This window comes from Crocuta crocuta, unplaced genomic scaffold (genome assembly GCF_008692635.1).
Source record: "Crocuta crocuta isolate KB4526 unplaced genomic scaffold, BGI_CrCroc_1.0 scaffold39, whole genome shotgun sequence".
Lineage (NCBI taxonomy): Eukaryota > Metazoa > Chordata > Mammalia > Carnivora > Hyaenidae > Crocuta > Crocuta crocuta.
The window spans coordinates 2,789,197-2,808,172 of NW_027533334.1; the positions used below are offsets into that span (position 1 = coordinate 2,789,197).

Genomic DNA, 18,976 nt, shown 5'->3' on the forward strand with positions numbered 1-18,976 from the left:
GCCCATCACTCTCGTCACCTTCACCCAAGGAATGGCAGACGGCTCTGTGATTCTCCAGGACTCTGCCATCCGTGGAGGTGACAATGACTCAGAAATCTCATTCAGTTCACTCACAGACTCTGTGAGCTGCTGAGTCATTTAACCAGAAAGCACCTCAATCTGGAGCCACCATTTCCCCCCCAACCACAGAATAACAATCTTTTTATTTTCCCTAAAGCAGCAACTTTTAATGATGTGTGCAGAAATCCTTTGGCTCTTTGAAAACATGCTCTACTGAGGGCTATTTGCTAAGACCAGCAGTCTGCTTCTGGCACGGAGAAGGAGAAAAATATGTTGTTATCTTAAAATGATGCATGAGCTCAAGGAAACTCTGATGGGGATGAAGAGAAGCCAGAGAAAAGCCGCGCATACAACGTCTGTAAAGAAAATGTTTTATTTAAAGTGTTAAATACCATCACCAGAATGAATTTGATTTACATCAGTTGGTGTTCATTACAGGACTAATCTGCCCTTTTTTTTTTTTTTTTCCAACTGGAATTCCCTTTACTTTTAAAACATACTATGTACAGGGCAGCAATGGTCACTGGAATAGTGCTATTTACATGGCTAAACCACAAGTCGAGGTGCAGACATGTGAAAATTAAAAAAAAAAAGATACACCAACTTTTAAATAAATACTGCATAATGACAAGTATGTACAAATATTCCATACAGTCATGTCCTTCTTATTAAAATTAGAAATAATTTATATAGGAATATGCACAAAAGATTATGTGACTGCATCTTCATATCAGGAAAATGGTAAACGTTTATTCTAAGGGAGAGTATAGACACGATAGGTCTATTAAATCAATTGCTGCTGGTACGCAAGTGTCTAAATTATTTCCATAAGGTTTTATCCGTTCTTTTAACAACTTTACCTGGGCCCATCGTAGATCTCAGAACATCAAGACACAGTCTCGGTGTATTTCATATTGCACCACGTAAAGAGAAGGCATTTTTAGTGAGACTCATTTTAACTTTTGCACCATATCAAGCATGATAGTTTTTAATGGTCAGCATGGAATTTAAAAAGGAAAAAAAAAAAAGAAGAAAGCAATATTTTTGTGCATGGCCTTAAATGGTATGTATGTGGATTTCAAAAGTTACTGTAAGAAATTAAAATCAATCTGTAAGAATGCATTATCAAAGGCTACATAAAGAAACAGAACGTATGGGTGGTTTATTACATTAACCAGTGACTTTTCCTCTCCATAGGGAAACTTAAGAGAAATTGACCTTGCAGCACCACCCAATGGTGATAACTGTCTGTAAAACCAAAGGCAGGGGCTTGACCTTAGGGGATTTGGGGCGGAGAATTTTGGTGATGGCATCAAAGAACTATTAGTAGGCAGATTGACTTTCTTTGAGTCACCTAAAAATTGGAGCTTTAAAATTATTTGTTGCATATTTATGTTTACTATATTTCTTTAGAAATATAATTTGTGAAAACTTGTATTTTACTACAGAAAAATGAATTAATAAACAGCCCTGTGTTTCAGGCTCCAAATTTTTAGCAGTGTTTCTATTCACATAGTAAATGGAAATTGGCTAAAGAAATTGCTTTAATTAATTAAAAAACAAAACCTAAGACCTTCTAGAAATAATACTGTAACCCCTGTATGAATAATGCTGGTGCTAAAAACAAATTTATTAGACATCACAATGGCCACATGATTTTAGGGTTTTCCTGTAAACTGAACTTTGAAGGAGAAAATAAAAGTACCATGCACTGTACAATAAATTGCAAAAGTTCAAATATCTTCTTTATCAAACACATGCTGACTTACTTTAATGTACTCCCAAGTCATGTTGCAAAATCCTTTTCAACATGCTTGAAATAAAGAAAGCTCTTAGTTTTTTTTTTCCCTTGAGAAATTCATAAATTCAGAAGCATCTATAGCTCTGAATCAAACATGGGGTATAAGGAGCATCGGGTCAAAAACTTGTAATCTTTTAGCATAATCACTCTGGTAGGGAGAAAGAAAACAAAAGATTAAAAGATCGAAGGGGAAAAGTAAGACAGAGAAGTGGAAGAGAGATGTGAACAATTTGCACATATTGAATTTCGTAAGATTTGTATATTTAACATGGAAATAAATGGAATATATTTTGCTTATTTGTCACATAAAGAGAATTTTAAGTATCTTCTAGAAAGTATTCTCATTTGTAATGTCTGCCAAAACACAGACTATGATTAGTTTAAAGAATAAACATGGTGTGTCTTTGTACCACCCTGTTGCATTCTCTCCCCTTTTTAAAACCATGCAATAGTGAAATTTATTTTTAAAAATAATATAAATTGTTGAAAATGGCTGATTTTTATTCTTTTTTGTTTTTTTTGCAAGTTGCAGCCCCAAGAAAATAATTTAAGTATTCAGCTAATCTGTGTCCATGCAAAAAAAGTTTCTTTAATTTCATTCAGTACAGTGTAGCCACAGAATTTTGTTTTTCAGAGTCCAACACAACGTGGCGTTAGTGAATGGCATGCCTGCCGGAGCTCTGAGTCGGCCGCCGTTCACGCTGGACTGGCTGCCCCTGGTCACCATCCGGAGGAGGGCTGACGTCCGTCCTGGACCACTTCTTTGGTCTCTTGCTTTTCACCTGATGCTTCCTAGGACTTCACTCCTTGACTTGTAACATGGCTTAATGACTGTATAGCTCCATTTCTGTGGCATAACAGGGCTTTGGGGTCAGAGAACTGAAGAAAAAGGAACGATAAAAATATAAAGGTGCCATTGAAAAGGGCTTTTGTTGCATGAAACTGACTGATTCTTTGAGATTAATCCATGGCTTCAGATTGGACCAAAACCCGAGTGTTATTGAACTCCAAACCTAATAGTTCTTCATAACTCTGCTCTTTCACCTGAGGGCCATCTTTAGGGCACAATGTGTGCAACTTCCTCTGAGAACACAGGATCACTTTGTATCCCTAGAAACAGGCTCAGAAGACACAACATTAAGCATGCAGTGTTACCAGGGTTGGCGACCTGTGATTTTTTTTTTATTTTTTTTGTAACGCTGGTTGCTATGACAACAGTTTTACAGCTGCTATGAACGAGAGTAAGAAGGTCCAGTTGAACTTTCGAGAGATGATTGGGAAGCTCTTCTTGTCAGAGGGGCCAAGGTTGGATCTACTAGGGAGGAAGGGGGGAAAAGTTTGAACCATCCAATCACCATGTTGGATAGCTCCAGTTCATCTAAAAGTATCTGGGCCACTCCCATAAAGGATTTGTGATCCATGCGGCCATAATCTCCCCAGACAATGATCTGTTGGCAAAATACAAAGGAGGGTAGTGTCAGTAGAATTATATACACGAAAACTTGTAAACTAAAATACATTCAGTTAATGTGCTGACATCAAACATTAAGTTAACTAGTTGTATTTTAATTGCTGGGATACTTGTTTTTAACTACTGGAGTCCGAAGTACATGGAGAAAAGTGTACTAGACTGGTACGATCATAAGCAGTCCAAGGAGATTAGAGTTTGTGTACGATGGGGCTTTGCAAGTCTAGAGCTCACTGTTAAAGAAATAACAGCATCTGTGGCTTTATAGCACTAGCCATTGTTTTGACATTTCCAAGAATTTGGACCGTGAGCAACGAAAAAGATTGGAATAAGAAGATGTGTGGGTGCAAGGTTTGACTCCATGGAAATACGTTCTTATGTGAGGGATAAACAGTTCGGTAAATACCTGTAACACCTTCCCTTGGGGACTTTCTTCGAAAGATAATAGTTGCTGGTAAAGGGGCTCCAGCGTTTTCCTTGCCACCTTTGTTTTCTTTTTGGCTACGCAGACTCCATTATCTAACAGATACACCTTTACATATGGTGCTTGGGAAAGAAAACACAGAGGGGAGGGTTAAGTGAGGAGCAATGGTTATGAAATACCCAACTCGCACGTGATAGCTACAACAGCTTACTGTCGGGTTGAAAGAGCCAGCAATCAAAAGTCACCAGTCCTGCCGCACTGTGTCACAATCATTATTTATTTATTATAAAACTGCTATTCCTCACTAACTGTTCTACATATCAGATCTCCTATACATCTCTGCACAATGTATCTGGAGTCTGTGACATTTTTTTCATGGCTCCAAGCACCTTAGATTATAACATTTCAGTATGAAATCCGTGACATCACAATAAACACTGATAATGGTGCCATTCTTTCTTTGTATAATACAGGAAGTAAAAGTTTTCTAATTAGGATGTCCTGTATACAAAGGCTTTTGCTACCTTGGCAACCTGTATCTGTTTTTATTCTAATTCCAGGGTTTTAAGAATTCCCAAGGGGGGGCGCCTGGGTGGCTTAGTCGGTTAAGCGTCCGACTTTCGCTTAGGTCATGGTCTCACGGTTCGTGCGTTCGGGCCCCGCGTCGGGCTCTGTGCTGACTGCTAGCTCAGAGCCTGGAGCCTGTTTCAGTCTGTGACTCCCTCTCTCTCTGACCCTCCCCTTCTCACGCTGTCTCTCTCTCTCTCCTAGAAATTCAAAAAAACAAAAAAAACAAAACAACAAAAAAAAAGAATTCCCAAGGAGAATTTTGAAGCTCCAGATAAAGAATAACACAAAACATCAGCTAATAAGAAAAAGAACTTCTTCTGTATACGTTGTACAAAATTATCAAAGTGTGGTAGTTTTTATTTTGCAATGGTTTCCACTATGTACATACATATTTAACAACTTAAATTCTCCCTACCAGAACACCCTCACTGAATGCTCGTTTAGAAACATTTATTTCAGAATTTATTTTTGAGACAGAGAGAGAGACAGAGCACAAGCGAGGGAGGGACAGAGAGAGCGGGAGACACAGAATCTGAAGCAGGCTCCAGGCTCTGAGCCATCAGCACAGAACACGACGCGGGGCGCGAACCCACGAACTGTGAGATCATGACCTGAGCCAAAGTCAGACGCTTAACCAACTGAGTCACCCAGGAGCCCCACTGAATGCTCACTTAGGATCAATACACAAACTACTACAGATAACAGACTCACTTATTATTAGTATCTTTGATTATCAAAAAACCAGGTTTTCAGTATCTAATCAAAAACAAAGTCTCTGAATTGAAAAGCATGGATGGATTGTGAATAATAGAAGCGTCTCTTCTGTTATTACCTGGCAGTGTCTTGGAACCTGGTTTTACAACAAGGCCACGAGCCCGAATGATTTCCACCTCCAGTTGTCCCTTTTTGTCCATCATTCCTACCTGAATGTCACCTAGTGGCATATGAGGAAGAAACAGACAGGCCTTAGGGTACAAATGCAGTAAGAAGAGTGTGTGTGTCAAAAGACCTTGGTTTTAGATCATTCCATCATTTCTCATATATTTTCCTAAATTCAACTACATCTAAAATGTTATCAGTGATATCTTCCTTTAAAAAGCATATTTAAATAAAGTGAAAAATTGGTTAAACATTTTTGTCGGTAAAATAAAAATATTTATTCCGGTTGACAATACGGTTCAAGACCCTATGGAATCAGGGAATGTGATTTTCAATAATCTAAAAGAGAAACGATGAAACCACATGACAGAAATTCTTACCCATTGCAGGTGTAGCCAGAGTCTGGCGCCCCACCAGCTGGGCAGGGCCAAGGCCATCCAGAAAATCACTGAATTGGCTGTCGGAGGCCAGGCGGACACCAGGGAAGATCAGACTAAAAGCAGAAGAACAGGTTGAGATTAGACCCTCAACCCGTTTACTCTCAGGCAGCTCGGGTTTCTCTCTTGCCTCCTTCTGTTGCTACCACTATTTTCCACTTACGTTAATTAGATCCTAACACCCAGCTCCACTTCCCATGGCTCTTCCTTTCTTCTTCTGTAGTGGCCCATGTGTGTTGCCAGAAGCACCTGTCACACTGCACTGCGGGCTGCTGTGTGTGTGTGTCTTTCTCCTCCTCGTCTGGAGGACACGGACCGTGATTTCTATCAGTAACACTGAGCACCTGCTGAACACTTACTCCACAACACGCACTGTCGTATGTAATCCTCGTAGCGGCACTAGGAGATCAGTTTTAATATCTAACCTGTTTTATAGATGAAGAAGCTCTTCCAGATCATTCCCAGCAGTGCACAGACATACTGTTATTCTTCCACCTTAAAAAAAAACCTTCTACCTTAAAAAAAAAATCCTTTTCCTCACTCTACTTCCTCTGCTGCTACCTACCACCCCGCTTCTCGACTAGAAACTCCTTGGGGGAGTTTACTCTATTACTATTTTTATTTCTTTTTTCTTGTTCTCTCTTAAAACTCGATTCAGTTTTTCCTTGCTCTCTCGCTTGTCTTATTTTTCTCCACTCTACCAAAATTCCTCTGTCCAAGGTGACCTAAGGGCCACAGTGGTAAACCCAACTGTTAGTAACCGTTAGTAACTTAGGGTCACTAAGCGTTAGTAACTTTAACACCTTAGCGTCATCTGACACAATGGAGCCCTCCCTCTTCCTTGAAACATGTTTCATGAACATGAAAAATGTTCCACTTTACTCCCCAGACCCTCTGGTCCTCTGACTTTCCTCTTTGGCCACTCTACCTCAGTCTCCTTCACTGGTCCTGCCATGAAATTTTGAGAGCTGGATCCTTTGACTTACTTTTTTCCGCATGCCCCAATCTTTGCAACCTCATGCAGTTTCATGGTTTTAAATGCCATCTATGCTGATATGGCCTAGATTGACATCTCCAGCTTGGACCACAGACCTGGATTTGATCTGTGCTGTCTATATACCTGCTTGCATGTCTAATAGATAACTGCTACTTAACCTGTCCCCACGGACTCCCAATCTTAAAACAAACAAAAGCCAAATTCTGTTCTTCTCAGGAGATTCTCATCTTTTTTTTTTTTTTAATGTTTTTATTTATTTTTAAGAGAGAGAGAGACAGAGAGAAGAAAGCACATGTGTGTGTGTGAGCTGGGGAGGGGCAGAGAGAGAAGGGGACAGAAGATGTGAAGCAGGCTCTATACTGACAGCAGAAAGCCTGATGCAGGGCTTGAACTCACAAACCATGAAATCATTACCTGAGCTGAAGTCCGAAGCTTAGAGGACTGAGCCACCCAGGCACCCCTTAGGGGATACTCATCTTAAATAGCAACTTCATTCTTTCAATTGCCCAGCTTGGGGTAAGAATTTCCTCTTTGTTATGGACTAAACTGTGTCCCCCCAATCAATGCCTATGTTGAAGCCTTAACCCTCAGTAAGATATAGCTGGAGATAGGGCCCTTTAAAAATTTTTTTTAAATGTTTTATTTATTTCTGAGAGAGAGAGAGAGAGAGAGAGAGAGAGAGAGACAGCGTGAGCAGGAGAGAGTCAGAGAGAGGGAGACACAGAATCTGAAACAGGCTTCAGGCTCTGAGCTAGCTGCCAGTACAGAGCCCGACGCGGGGCTCAAACCCAGGAACCATGAGATCATGACCTGAGCGGAAGTCAGACGCTTAACCGACTGAGCCACCCAGGTGCCATGAGATAGGGTCCTTAAAGAGGTAATTAAGGTTAAATGAGGTCATGAGGGAAGGGCCCTAATCTAATATGACTGGTATCCTTATAAGAAGAAGAGACATCAGGGGTGCTCAGCAGGTTAAGTGTCTGAATCTTGATCTTGGCTCAGATCATGATCTCGTGGTTCGTGGGTTCGAGCCCCACATTGGGCTCTGTGCTGACAGTACAGAACCTGTTTGGGATTCTCTCTCTCCTTCTCTCTCTGCTCTTCCCCTGCTTGTGCTCACTCTCTCTCTCTCAAAATAAGTAAATAAAAACATTAGAAAAGAAGAAGGAGAAGAGACATCAGGGGTATTCATGCATAGAAGAAATATCATGTGAGCACATGCTGAGGAAGAGGCGATCTGCAAGTTAAGGAGAGAGGCCTCAGGAAAAACTAACCCTGATACAACTTGACCTTGGATTTCTAGCCTCCAGAACTATGAGAAAATGAATGTCTGTTATTTAAGTTACCCAGTCTTCACTATTTTGTTAGAGTAGTTAGTGCTAGCAAATGAATACACCCTCTTTCTCTCATTACTTACATCAAATATATCAATAACTCTTACTGGCTCTACTGTCAAAATACATCCAGAATCTGACTTCACTAATGATACCCTTGTGGCCCAAGCCATTATTTTCTGTCTCTGGTATTACTGAACAGCCTCCTGAATGATCTCTCCGTGGCCAAATTTACTTTCCATCTCCACCATTATCAGAGTGATCTGTTAAAATGAAAGTCAGATAGTATCAGGACTCTGCTCAAATCCTCCACTGGTTTCTCCTCCCACTTGGGGTAAGAGAAAAGTCCGCACAATGGTATCTAAAGATGATCCGAGCTGTCCACCCTGCCCCCCGCTGTCTTAATTCCTAGTCTATTACTATTCCTGCCCTTAGTCCACGGCCCTGTCCTGCCCACTGCTCGTGCCAGGCAAAGTGCTGCCCCGGAGCCTCAGCATTGCTTCAGCCTGGAATGTTCTTCCCTCAAATGTCTGTATTCTTCCCATCATTACTCAAATATGTCCTTTTCCCTGTCTACCTTACATAAAACCTACCCATACCCTCTATCATCTCTCGTCCTTTCTTTCTTTTTTCTCCTTAGCACTTATACTACCTAATCTACTATATACTTCACTAATTTTCTTTATATATACATATTAACAACTTTGCCTATGTTTTGTCTGTCTTATCTATTAGACTGTAAATCTGGTGAGGGTAGGGTTTGTTTTTTGTTTTATTCTGTTCTGTTCACTGATGTATCTCCAGCACCTAGAACCATGTCTGGAATACTCTAAGCACTCAATACTTGTTAAGCTCAATTAATTAAAATGAAACTGAGAAAAATTAAATAACTTGTCCAAGTTTCTATAGTACCAAGAAACAAATGAGGACTGAAGCCTATGTGGTTCTCAAACCCATGGTCTTAACTACTGTCTGATTTTGGCCCCTTTGTATGAATTCTATTCCTTCCTCAGAATGGTGCCTGGAGCACAGGAAGGCATGAAAATATTTATTGAATGAGTTTATGAGTATTCATCTCAATTTTCCAATATTATATGAACAGCTGGGGTGCCAGAGGCCCCAGTTAGGATATTTTTGTATCCCTAACAGTATCTATCATAGCACTCCGCAACGATGAGAGCTCAATGCACATTTCCCACTTTATAACCTTATTTATAAATGTATAGAAACCATACACCTCTCTTGTGTTTATATAATCTTGCTAGACAAACGTTCGCTGTGGCATATCATTGATAATCTGCCCTTATCACCTCATGTCGGTGAACTGGCTACAGGTATGTCATCTAAACATCTGATACCTTCATGGTGATGACAGAGTGCAGTCAGCAAACCCCACTTTCTTCTATTAATGTCCTTTACACATCTATCTCTGGATCTGCAGGTGCTAATTATTGTCAACTTGTTGGAGACAGGGCTACACAATCTTGACAAATGTTTTAAAAATATCTCAGCTACACTGAAGGAAAAGCTATATGCTAACTCCATAAAGGAGAGGCTCAGCAACTTACTTTGTGGCATTACATCAGTATGAACTGCTCGTTACTTCATGGAGCTGGGTATGTATCAAATGTTCTACAATTTTTAGTAATAACTTAAGAGCAAAGATTTTAAAGATTAGCATTGGTCAAGTGGTGTGGCACGGGTGCTTATTCTTTCTTATTCTTTCTCTATATTATGTCAAGGAAGGGCAAACTTTTATGTGCGTGTGTTGTGACAGTCACATTTTAGCGTCCTGCTATTAAAGCAAAACACTTTCTTCCCAAACCTATCTCCCTTGACATAAAAAGCCACATAGGTCACATCTCTCAGTGGTACGTGAGCCAGAAAGAAGTTCTCTTCACAGCAGGTCAGCCAGTGAAAATGAAAATGGCACCACTGAGAGGGGGAGTTAGCTTCTGGGAAAGCACAGAGAGTGAGACAGAAGATGATCTCTGGTGAGGCATGGAAGCGATGCTCATCAAGGCTGGCCTCACTCACTTTCCTTCTGAGCTATAGCTGTTCATGCTGCCATCCGTAGATTCTCGGCTTGCCTGTCGAGTCATCCAGTTCCTCATTTCCACAGCCAGGCCCGTTTCTGTACTTCTCTGGACGGTGCTCCGCAGCTTTTTACCGCCTGCTTCTGCACAGACACAAGACAAGAGGCATGACAGCTTTGCCACCACCATCTGGCAACAAAAAATAATCAGCCAACGTGGTGAAGGTCGTCAGATGGAAAAAACTGCATAAAGACAAAGCACTCTTATTAAGGAGACAGAGAGAAAAGGTATTTGAAACAATGTCTTGTTGAGTGGGATGAAGATATTCTAAAATATCTTCACGAATCACAAAATACCATTGTTTTATTTCCATCTAAAGCAGTGTTCAAATTGGTAACAAAAGGAACAAAAAGTTTCCACCTAAGGAAAACAAAACAAGCTTTGTTTTCATTGTAATTAAATGCAAGGTTGATTTACACCTGTCTTTTTTTTTTCTTTCTTTTGATCATAGTGAAATGATTAGGGCTTGACTTTATTTGCAAAGAATAGGTCATGGGTTAACCTCAATTCTAGCCTTAACCTTCACACGAAAACCTGATTTTGTAAGGTGATCTATATTAGAGGACAAAGAAAACCAAACAAGGGAGAGAGCCTGTCTGATAATAGTTTCACAATCTGTTGTTAACTTTCAGCAAGGCTCTCAAAGGGAACGCAAAAACCCCCAGCAATGCCATGTGGAAAGAGCTTTCTAATTTGGAGTCATGGGCAGTCATGTCCACAGGCATCTTCGACGGCTTGAATATGAGATTTACTTAAAGCAGCCAATTAGAAGACCAAACAGGAAACTGAGTCAGGGACCAGAGAGGTGACAGAGTGTGCTAGTGATCTGGAGACATCAGGGAGGAAGGAGTTTCACAGAGAGAGTGGGAGTTTAGCTGGGCTCGAGAGACGGGCACACTGGGACCAAAGCGGCAAGAGGGAAGGGTTTTGGGCCTGGGGAAGGGCCTGGGGAAGGGCACGGGGAAGGGCACGGGGAAGGGCATGAAGAAGGGATGTGCAGCTCAGGGATGGCACAAATAACCAAAGCGTACTGAAGAGTAATGGTGGGAATGTGTAGTGGAGAGATTACTAAAGGTGGGGCAACAGGGTGACAGGCCAAACGACTGTATTCACTTCCCTCTTGTCAGGACTAAATATTTATCTACACTGACCATGCATACCACCAGGTTTTTGGGTAAGCTCTTTTAGTGCCTGTATTAGTAATTTCATTTTAGATCGATAAACATATGCTGATATTGACTGTGACTTCTTGAAATTCCTCTCACCACACCTCTTAGAATATTTGCTCACCATTTTGAAACACTGCTTTCAACTTCATCTATTCTCTACGTTCAATCTTAATGTACATCAAAATGCTCTAAAAAGTTTGTATCACATATAAGCTATGACCGATCTACAGCTTAGTTCCTGTAGATCAGGATTTCCTCAGTTCCTGTAAAATATCTAAGGCCGATATTTTAGAAAATTGATAGTAAACATGTTGTACTGATATGAACCATAAGACAATCTAAAGCATCCCTTCTTACTTCTGAGGGAAGTCTCTTCTTTACAGAAAGTGTTAGTTAACAAATGTAAAAGGAATGATAAAAAATTTTAAATGGCCAATTTGCAACTTTCGATGCAATAAATGATTCCGGTAAAGTGCATCAGTGGATGCTAACAGCATTAGATGAAAGGATATTCATATTAGCCCCCCTGTCCCCAACATCATTTCACGATTTAGTTCTACTTGTTAAAGGTAAACATGTACTTGAACACTGGGAGACCAGCCACGTATCACCATCTTAATGAAGCGATCAAACTTAGTAGCACTGATAGTGGGACGATCATAATGAGCCTCCTGAGTAAGATACCTAGTACCTAGTACCACCTATCGAGTTATTCTAGACAAAAATACACAACCTATTTCTAATCAGATCTTTGGAACCAACTTAGAGCTTTCAAAAACACAGAGGATAGAGTAAAAGATAAATGACACAATAAAAAAATATTAGACAAACCTAGAGCATGGGTTTTGTTCAAGAGAATTGGCTTAGTCTCTTTAAAAACTTAATATCATGAAAAAAAAAGTTAACATTATGAAAATAAACAAACTAAGAAGATAGGGGAATTGGTCCACATTTTAAGATATCACAGGGATGTAACCATTAAATGCAATGAGTATACTTTGGTTTCTTTTTGGGAAAAAAATAAAAACAAGAAACGCTCGAAGCAAAACATTCTAAAAGCAATTTTAGGACAAATATGGAAAATCAGAACATGGATTGGATATTACACAGGATAAGAAAATTGTTAATTTTCCTAATAATAATGGCATGTGTTATAAAAATTTCCTCATCATTATAGACATATGCTGAAGTACGTAGACCTGAAATGTTCTATTGACTGTAACTTCCTTTCAAATAGTAGAGCAAAAATACACATATACACAAAAAAGGGAAATTTTTTTTTCTTTTAAAGAGTAGAGATGAAGAAGAGACTCTTGGTACTCATACATTTAATATTTTTGATTATTTCACAATGATCCCCAAATGGCTATGTCGAAAAGTCATACAATTGTGTCCAGGGAGAGCTGGGATCATGGTGCCAAGCTGTTGTGCCAGAGCCCAGCCAAGGGCTAGGATCCTGGCCTCTCTGTGTGGCAACCGTAAGATAGATCACCTCCAAGTGAGACGTAGCACTTCAGTGAAGCTGGAAACGTGGAATAAGGAGATGGACAGGAAACATATGACTTTTAAAGGAAATGAGATTCCTAAAGGACACACAGCCTTCTCACTTGACATCAGGCTCCACCATCACAAGAGTGACTTGCAAACCTGCCATTACAGGTTGAGGAGGATCAGCTACCCTTTGTCAAAGAACAACAATACAACAAGCTTGTAGTCCTCGTGTTTACAGACTACTTTCTACCTGCAATCTCTTCAGAACAACTCCAACAGTCTGCATTTCACAGACACAGCATCCATGGGTCCTGGCAGCTTACACAGAAACTGACAGAACTGAAATTTACACACAGTTCCCCGACTCCCAATTCTCTGCTTTTTGCTGGTTAGTTATCAGAATATAGCCAGTGGGTAGCCTGCGTGGCTAACTCTATAACTACATCTGGAAGGACCTCCTAGAAGCAGCTGGTGAGGTAGAGAGAGTGGGGCACACTGATGGGGTCAGGCCCTGGTGTCAGACTGTTTCTCTTTGAACCCCCATCTAACCACATACAAGCTGGGTGACATCGAGAGAGTGACTTACTCCCTCTTTGACTCAGGTTTTTCAAACTGTCTAATGGCAGAGGCATGGATGCCTGCCTCATAGGATATTTGTGAAAATAAGAAAAATAATATATTTTAAGTGCTTGGGAAAGTGCCTGATACATGGAAAATCTTCAATTAATGGCTCTGTCATTACTATGACTACCAGGTAGGGAATCAGAAAACGTGTTTTCTAAGCCAATCTCTACTACTAACTAGCTGACTGTGGTTTTCTCTGAGTCATATTCGCTGAGTCTCTGGCTCCTCATTTATGAAAAAGGCAGGGAATGGGGGGTGAATGGGTGACAGATGATCTCTGCTATCTTTTTTTTTTTTAAATTTTTTAAAATGTTTTATTTATTTCTAGGAGAGAGAGAGAGAGAGAGACAGCGTGAGCAGGGGAGGGCCAGAGAGAGAGGGAGTCACAGACTGAAGCAGGCTCCAGGCTCTGAGCTGGCAGTCAGCACAGAGCCCGATGCGGGGCTCCAACCCACCAACCGCGAGATCGTGAGCTAAGCGAAAGTCGGATGCTCAACCGACCAAGCCACCCGGGCGCCCCGATCTCTGCTATCTTTTATCTATAAAGTCTATGAGTCTGTATCATTAGCGTATGATCAAGACCATGATTAATAGCATACATTAAGGAGATGTTACTTATTGTCATCTGATGGAATCAAAGAATTCTATGTAATATGCTGCGTTTATAAGAGCTCTTTATGTCTTCCAAATATACATTTATCTGATACACACATAAACTTATTTAAAAAGTAAATGTATTTTTCAGTATTACAAATCTTTCCTATCACATTCACAATAAAAATAATTTAGTCTAAATATAATTGATCATGGAGATTCACATTTAATGATATGAAAGCTTTGTCCTGTCACTCAACCTAAAAACTGAATCTGAGTAACAGTGGATTTTGGTGTCTACATAAAGTCAGTGTAGTAGCCAAAACTCTAAAATGGCCCCATGTCATGTTACTTTATATGGCAAAAAGGATTTTGTAGATGTTATTATGTTATGTTATTAAGGTTACTAATCAGTTGATCTAAAGATAGGGAGATCTAAAGATCAGGGGTGCCTGGGTTGGTTAAGGGTCCGATTTTGGCTCAGGTGCTGATCTCACAGATTGTGGGTTTGAGCCCCGTGTTGGGCTCTGTGATGACAGCTGGGAGCCTGGAGCCTGCTTCGGATTCTGTGTCTCCCTCTTCTCTCTGCCCCTCCCTAGCTCACACTCTGTCTTGCTCTCTCTCAAAAATAAAAAAAAAACTTAAAAAATTTAAAAAAAATAGGGAGATTATCTGAGTGAGCCTGACACACCCACATGAGCCTTTTGAAAGCAGGTGCTTTCTTTGGCTAATTCCAGAGGAGTCAGTGACGGAGATGTGAAACACGAAGGACTCAGTGTACCTTTTTTGTTAAAGATGGAGGGAATCATGTGGAAAGGACCTGTGAACAGCAGCCTCTAGCTGCCGAGAGTGATGCCTGGCTGAGAAGCAGCAAGAACACAGGGGCCTCGGGCCTACAACTGTAAGGAACCGGATTTCGCCAACAACTTGAATGTCTCTGAAAGCAGTTTTCCCCTAGAGCCTGCAGACAGTAACTTAGCCCAGTCAACACCTGGCTTCAGCAACGTGACATCCTCAGCAGAAAACTGAGCCATGCCACCCCAGATGTGTGATTTACAGAACTACGGGACTAACACATGAACTAATTAATTAGTTAATTAACTAATTAGTTAATAAGTGAATGTTGTCTTAAGCTGTTAAATTTGGGAAAACCATTAAGCAGCAATAGGTGACTTCTTTAGATACATTTTCTTTTAAATAGCGAGATCTATAAAAATAACCTATTGTGACCAGAGGAGTAGACCAACTTAAGATATTCATAAGAATAATTTCAACAGCCATGATTAAACAATGTTTTTAAAGGTACATATACATGTGTGTATATACACATTACATACATACACATATATATGTATAACATATGTGCCTATATTTGGATGTTTAAAATACTCAGATAGCAAACTATAGAACTAAGGCCCAGATTATATTGTGGTAGAGCCCTTAAAACCACTCTGGTGTTTGGTATTTTAAACCACGGTGCATTTGGAGAACAGGCCTGCCGGTGAAAACCAAGCTCTTGAATTGCCAAACATCACAGGCAGAAACAGAACACAGAGTATCCTTGTGATTCTGTTCTGCTTCCTCTGATGACTCATTTACTTGGCACCCTTTGTATTCAAAGAAAGCCACTTGAGTAAATAAACAACAAAGGGTCAGTTTCCCCTAATAATATCTGAAAACTCTTTGAGTGACTGGCCAATAACAATCAAGGTCCCGTCTGCTACCAATTTGGACACTTTGCTAAGCCCCAAGATGAGGCTCAAAACGAAACGCCAAACTTAGTGTTGATGGGGACTTCTTTCCAAATCTTGTACCCACAGAACGCACTGCTGCTTGCTAGCACTTGGAAGGTCTCATCTCCTATTTGCATGCAGAGTTGCTATAGAGTCAGGATTTTCTTGCCAATTAATGCGGGAAACGATTTATGGAAACAGGTGGGAGACAGGTTGGTAGATGCTGAAAACTGACTTTAATTTTTAGTTTTGGCCACAATTTATGGGCTCTGAGTTAATAAGGCACTGATTTTGTTTTTTGTTAAACATTACCATTTCCCAGAGTAAGTATAATTTAGAGAAGCCATTTGCAGCACATTTAAAGAGTTTTAAATTGCATTAAAAATGAGAATTTCTAAAATCACTGATTCATAGAATTTCAGCAGCTATCTCAGGAATCCAGTGTTTCATGCGGTTTATGTAATCCTTTATTGTAGCAACGAGAAAGTTGAGATCCAGAGTGGCTAGTTAACCTTTAGTAAAAGATTTTCAGATGGAACTTTATTCCACCTAACCCTTCCAATTCCTCAAATTTTCAAGTTTAAGGGGCGCCTGGGTGGCTCAGTCAGTTAAGCATCTGACTCTGGCTCAGGTCATTACCTCGTGGTTTGTGGGTTCGAGCCCCCTGTCGGGTTCTGTGCTGACAGCTCAAGAGCCTGGAGCCTGTTTCAGATTCTGTCTCCCTCTCTCTTTGCCCCTACCCCACTTGTGCTCTGTCTCTCTCTGTCTCAAAAATAAATAAACTATAAAAAATTTTTTTTTAAAAATTTCAAGTTTAAGAATTAACTCCAGCACTCCCTCCCACCTCTATGGTGACCACTGAGAACATAATTTCCCATCTGCAGATTATATATCAAGACATGAAGGAGGTAGACTTATTTACCTGTTTGGTCCTACAAGACTTCAATTTTGGGATACTCATGAGTAATACTATAATTGTGTATAAAAGCATGTGTACTTATATTTATGCATATAAGAGCTTCTTACTATAATACATACAATTCAAATCTCTGAAAATCTAAACAAAATAGGCACAAATATCTGATTATTTCTTCTGAGCCAAAGCAGGACCTGCATTAACAATTAAAATAGAAATTAACAGAAAGTAGCAGTTGATTTCTAAGATTATTTCAGAGTTTGACACAAATCTATTTATTCCAACAGCTTTGTCCTATTATGAAAGTTATGCAGTTAATAGCTACAATACAGTGAGCTACAAGCAGAAGTCATAATTATGATAGACAGTAGGTCTGTCTGAATATATTCACCTTTCCCCCCACCTCTGGAGTTAGGTGTGGTCACGTGGCTTGTTCAGCCAATGAAAGGTGGGCGAAATTGGCCCTAGTAACTTCAGCTCAGAAGTTTCAACAGCTGATACGAGAGTCACCATGTCCCACCTCTTCTATGAGGAAGTAGATAGCAACAGGCACCTTCACTGGACTGGGTCCCTGAGTACAGCCACAAGTATGACTCCTAACCGACATGCAGAAGGAGTGAGACATGAATACTTTGAGTTATGCCACTGATAATTTTGAGTCATTTGTTATCACAGCATAACCCAACCTATTCTAGCAGACACACACACACTAGCCAAAACACAGTATTTCATTCTCTAAATTTTGATAATTTTTTCCTTTTTGTCAACATCATTTAAATATTGATCATTTGGAATACAGTTCTGTTAATTAAAACTCCGCATTTTGTATTTTTTAAATAACTGCTTTCATTGCTTTTATCTTATTAGTATGCTTAAAGAAATTTTAATGATTGCTCTTAAACTTTGGATTCATATTTTAAAAACATTAATATAATTTTAAATAAACTTTTAATTTTAGAATAGCTTTAGATTTACAGGAAAATTGGTATGATGGTACAGAAAATTCCAGTATACTCTACACCTAATTTTCCCTATTATTAACATCTTACATGGCTATGGTACATTGTCATAATTAATGAACAAATACTGATACCTGGTTATTGACTAAAATCTATGTTTTTTTGACCTCTCTTTGGTTTTTAATCTAAATTTTTTTTCTGATCCATGTCACATTATACTTTGTCATCATATCTCCTTAGTCTCCTCTTAGAGACAGATTTTTAATATCTCTAATTCCTGACATCCTTTTACATTTACAACTCCTTTTAATTTGCTCTTTGTATGTGGAATTAATATGCAGTATTAGATTTCACCCTAGTATAAATATACCCATTAATGAAAACACTTATTTTATTTAAAAAACAATAAATAAGTTGAAAATACTCATCTATAGAAAAACAGAAAAACATTTCATGTCATAAATAATAATAAATGTATGAAAATTATCAATACCAAATTAATTTATACCATATGGCAAAATGCAAAGGGAATAAATTAATATTCATAGTTTTAAACAGTTTATTTAAAAAGCTCAGCTATGTTTCAGATAAGAATTACATTAAAATAACTATCCCCGTGGTGCCTGGGGGGCTCAGTCGGTTGAGTGTCCAACTTCAGCTCAGGTCATGATCTCATGATCTGACTTCAGCATCAGACTCTGTGCTGATAGCTGAAAGCCTGGAGCCTGCTTTGGATTCTATGTATCCCTCTCTCTCTTGGCCCCTCTCCTGCTGGTGCTTTGTCTCTCTCTCTCTCAAAAATAAATAAAAACATTTAAAAAATTAAAAAAACATCACTCTACCTGATGTAATGATTCAGGCAAGGATCAGTATTTGATGTTAAAGTCATTTGATGAGGGACACCTGACTGGCTCAGTTAAGCGTCTGACTTCAGCTCAGGTCATGATCTCGCAAGTCTGTGAGTTCGAGCCCTGCACTGGGCTCTGTGCTGACAGCTCAGAGCCTGGAGTCTGCTTCAGATTCTGTGTGTGTGTCTCTCTCTGACCCACCCCCACTTGCACTTTGTCTCTCTCTCTCAAAAAGAAATAAACATTAAAAATATAAAAAAAATCATTTGATGAAAGGTTTTAGGGAAATAGTATATTTATATGTTAGCAAAGTATCACGTCAGAGATTATTTAGTAATTATGAAGGGAAAGATAGCTCCTCCTCCCTAGAAGGAAACTGGCAGTCATCTCTAAACCAAGTGATCAAAATGAGCATGTCTAAGAGTGAGAAAACTTGATATTATGTGCCTACTGATGGACCTGTGACATTTATGTTATTTATTTTTTAAAAGTTTTTATTTACTTATTTTGAAAGAAAGACAGAAAGTGAGAGAGAGGAGAGTGAGCATAAGTGGGGGGGGGGGGGGGGGGGGGAAG

General features: G+C 39.6%; 1 protein-coding gene across 25 annotated transcripts in view; it reads right to left on the bottom strand.

Annotated features, from left to right (window-relative positions):
- Positions 1–637: 637 nt before the first annotated feature.
- Positions 638–18,976, bottom strand: part of RIMS2 (regulating synaptic membrane exocytosis 2) — a 598,980-nt gene continuing 580,641 nt past the window's right edge. For all 25 annotated transcript variants that reach the window (XM_077748257.1, XM_077748267.1, XM_077748247.1 and 22 more), the window contains 5 exons: positions 10,008–10,149; positions 5,583–5,695; positions 5,156–5,257; positions 3,736–3,875; positions 638–3,309 (listed from right to left, as the gene is read on the bottom strand). In XM_077748257.1, the coding sequence (XP_077604383.1) occupies positions 3,091–3,309; positions 3,736–3,875; positions 5,156–5,257; positions 5,583–5,695; positions 10,008–10,149 (716 nt within the window). In that variant the 3' untranslated portion in view covers positions 638–3,090. The remainder of the gene's footprint in view (positions 3,310–3,735; positions 3,876–5,155; positions 5,258–5,582; positions 5,696–10,007; positions 10,150–18,976) is intronic.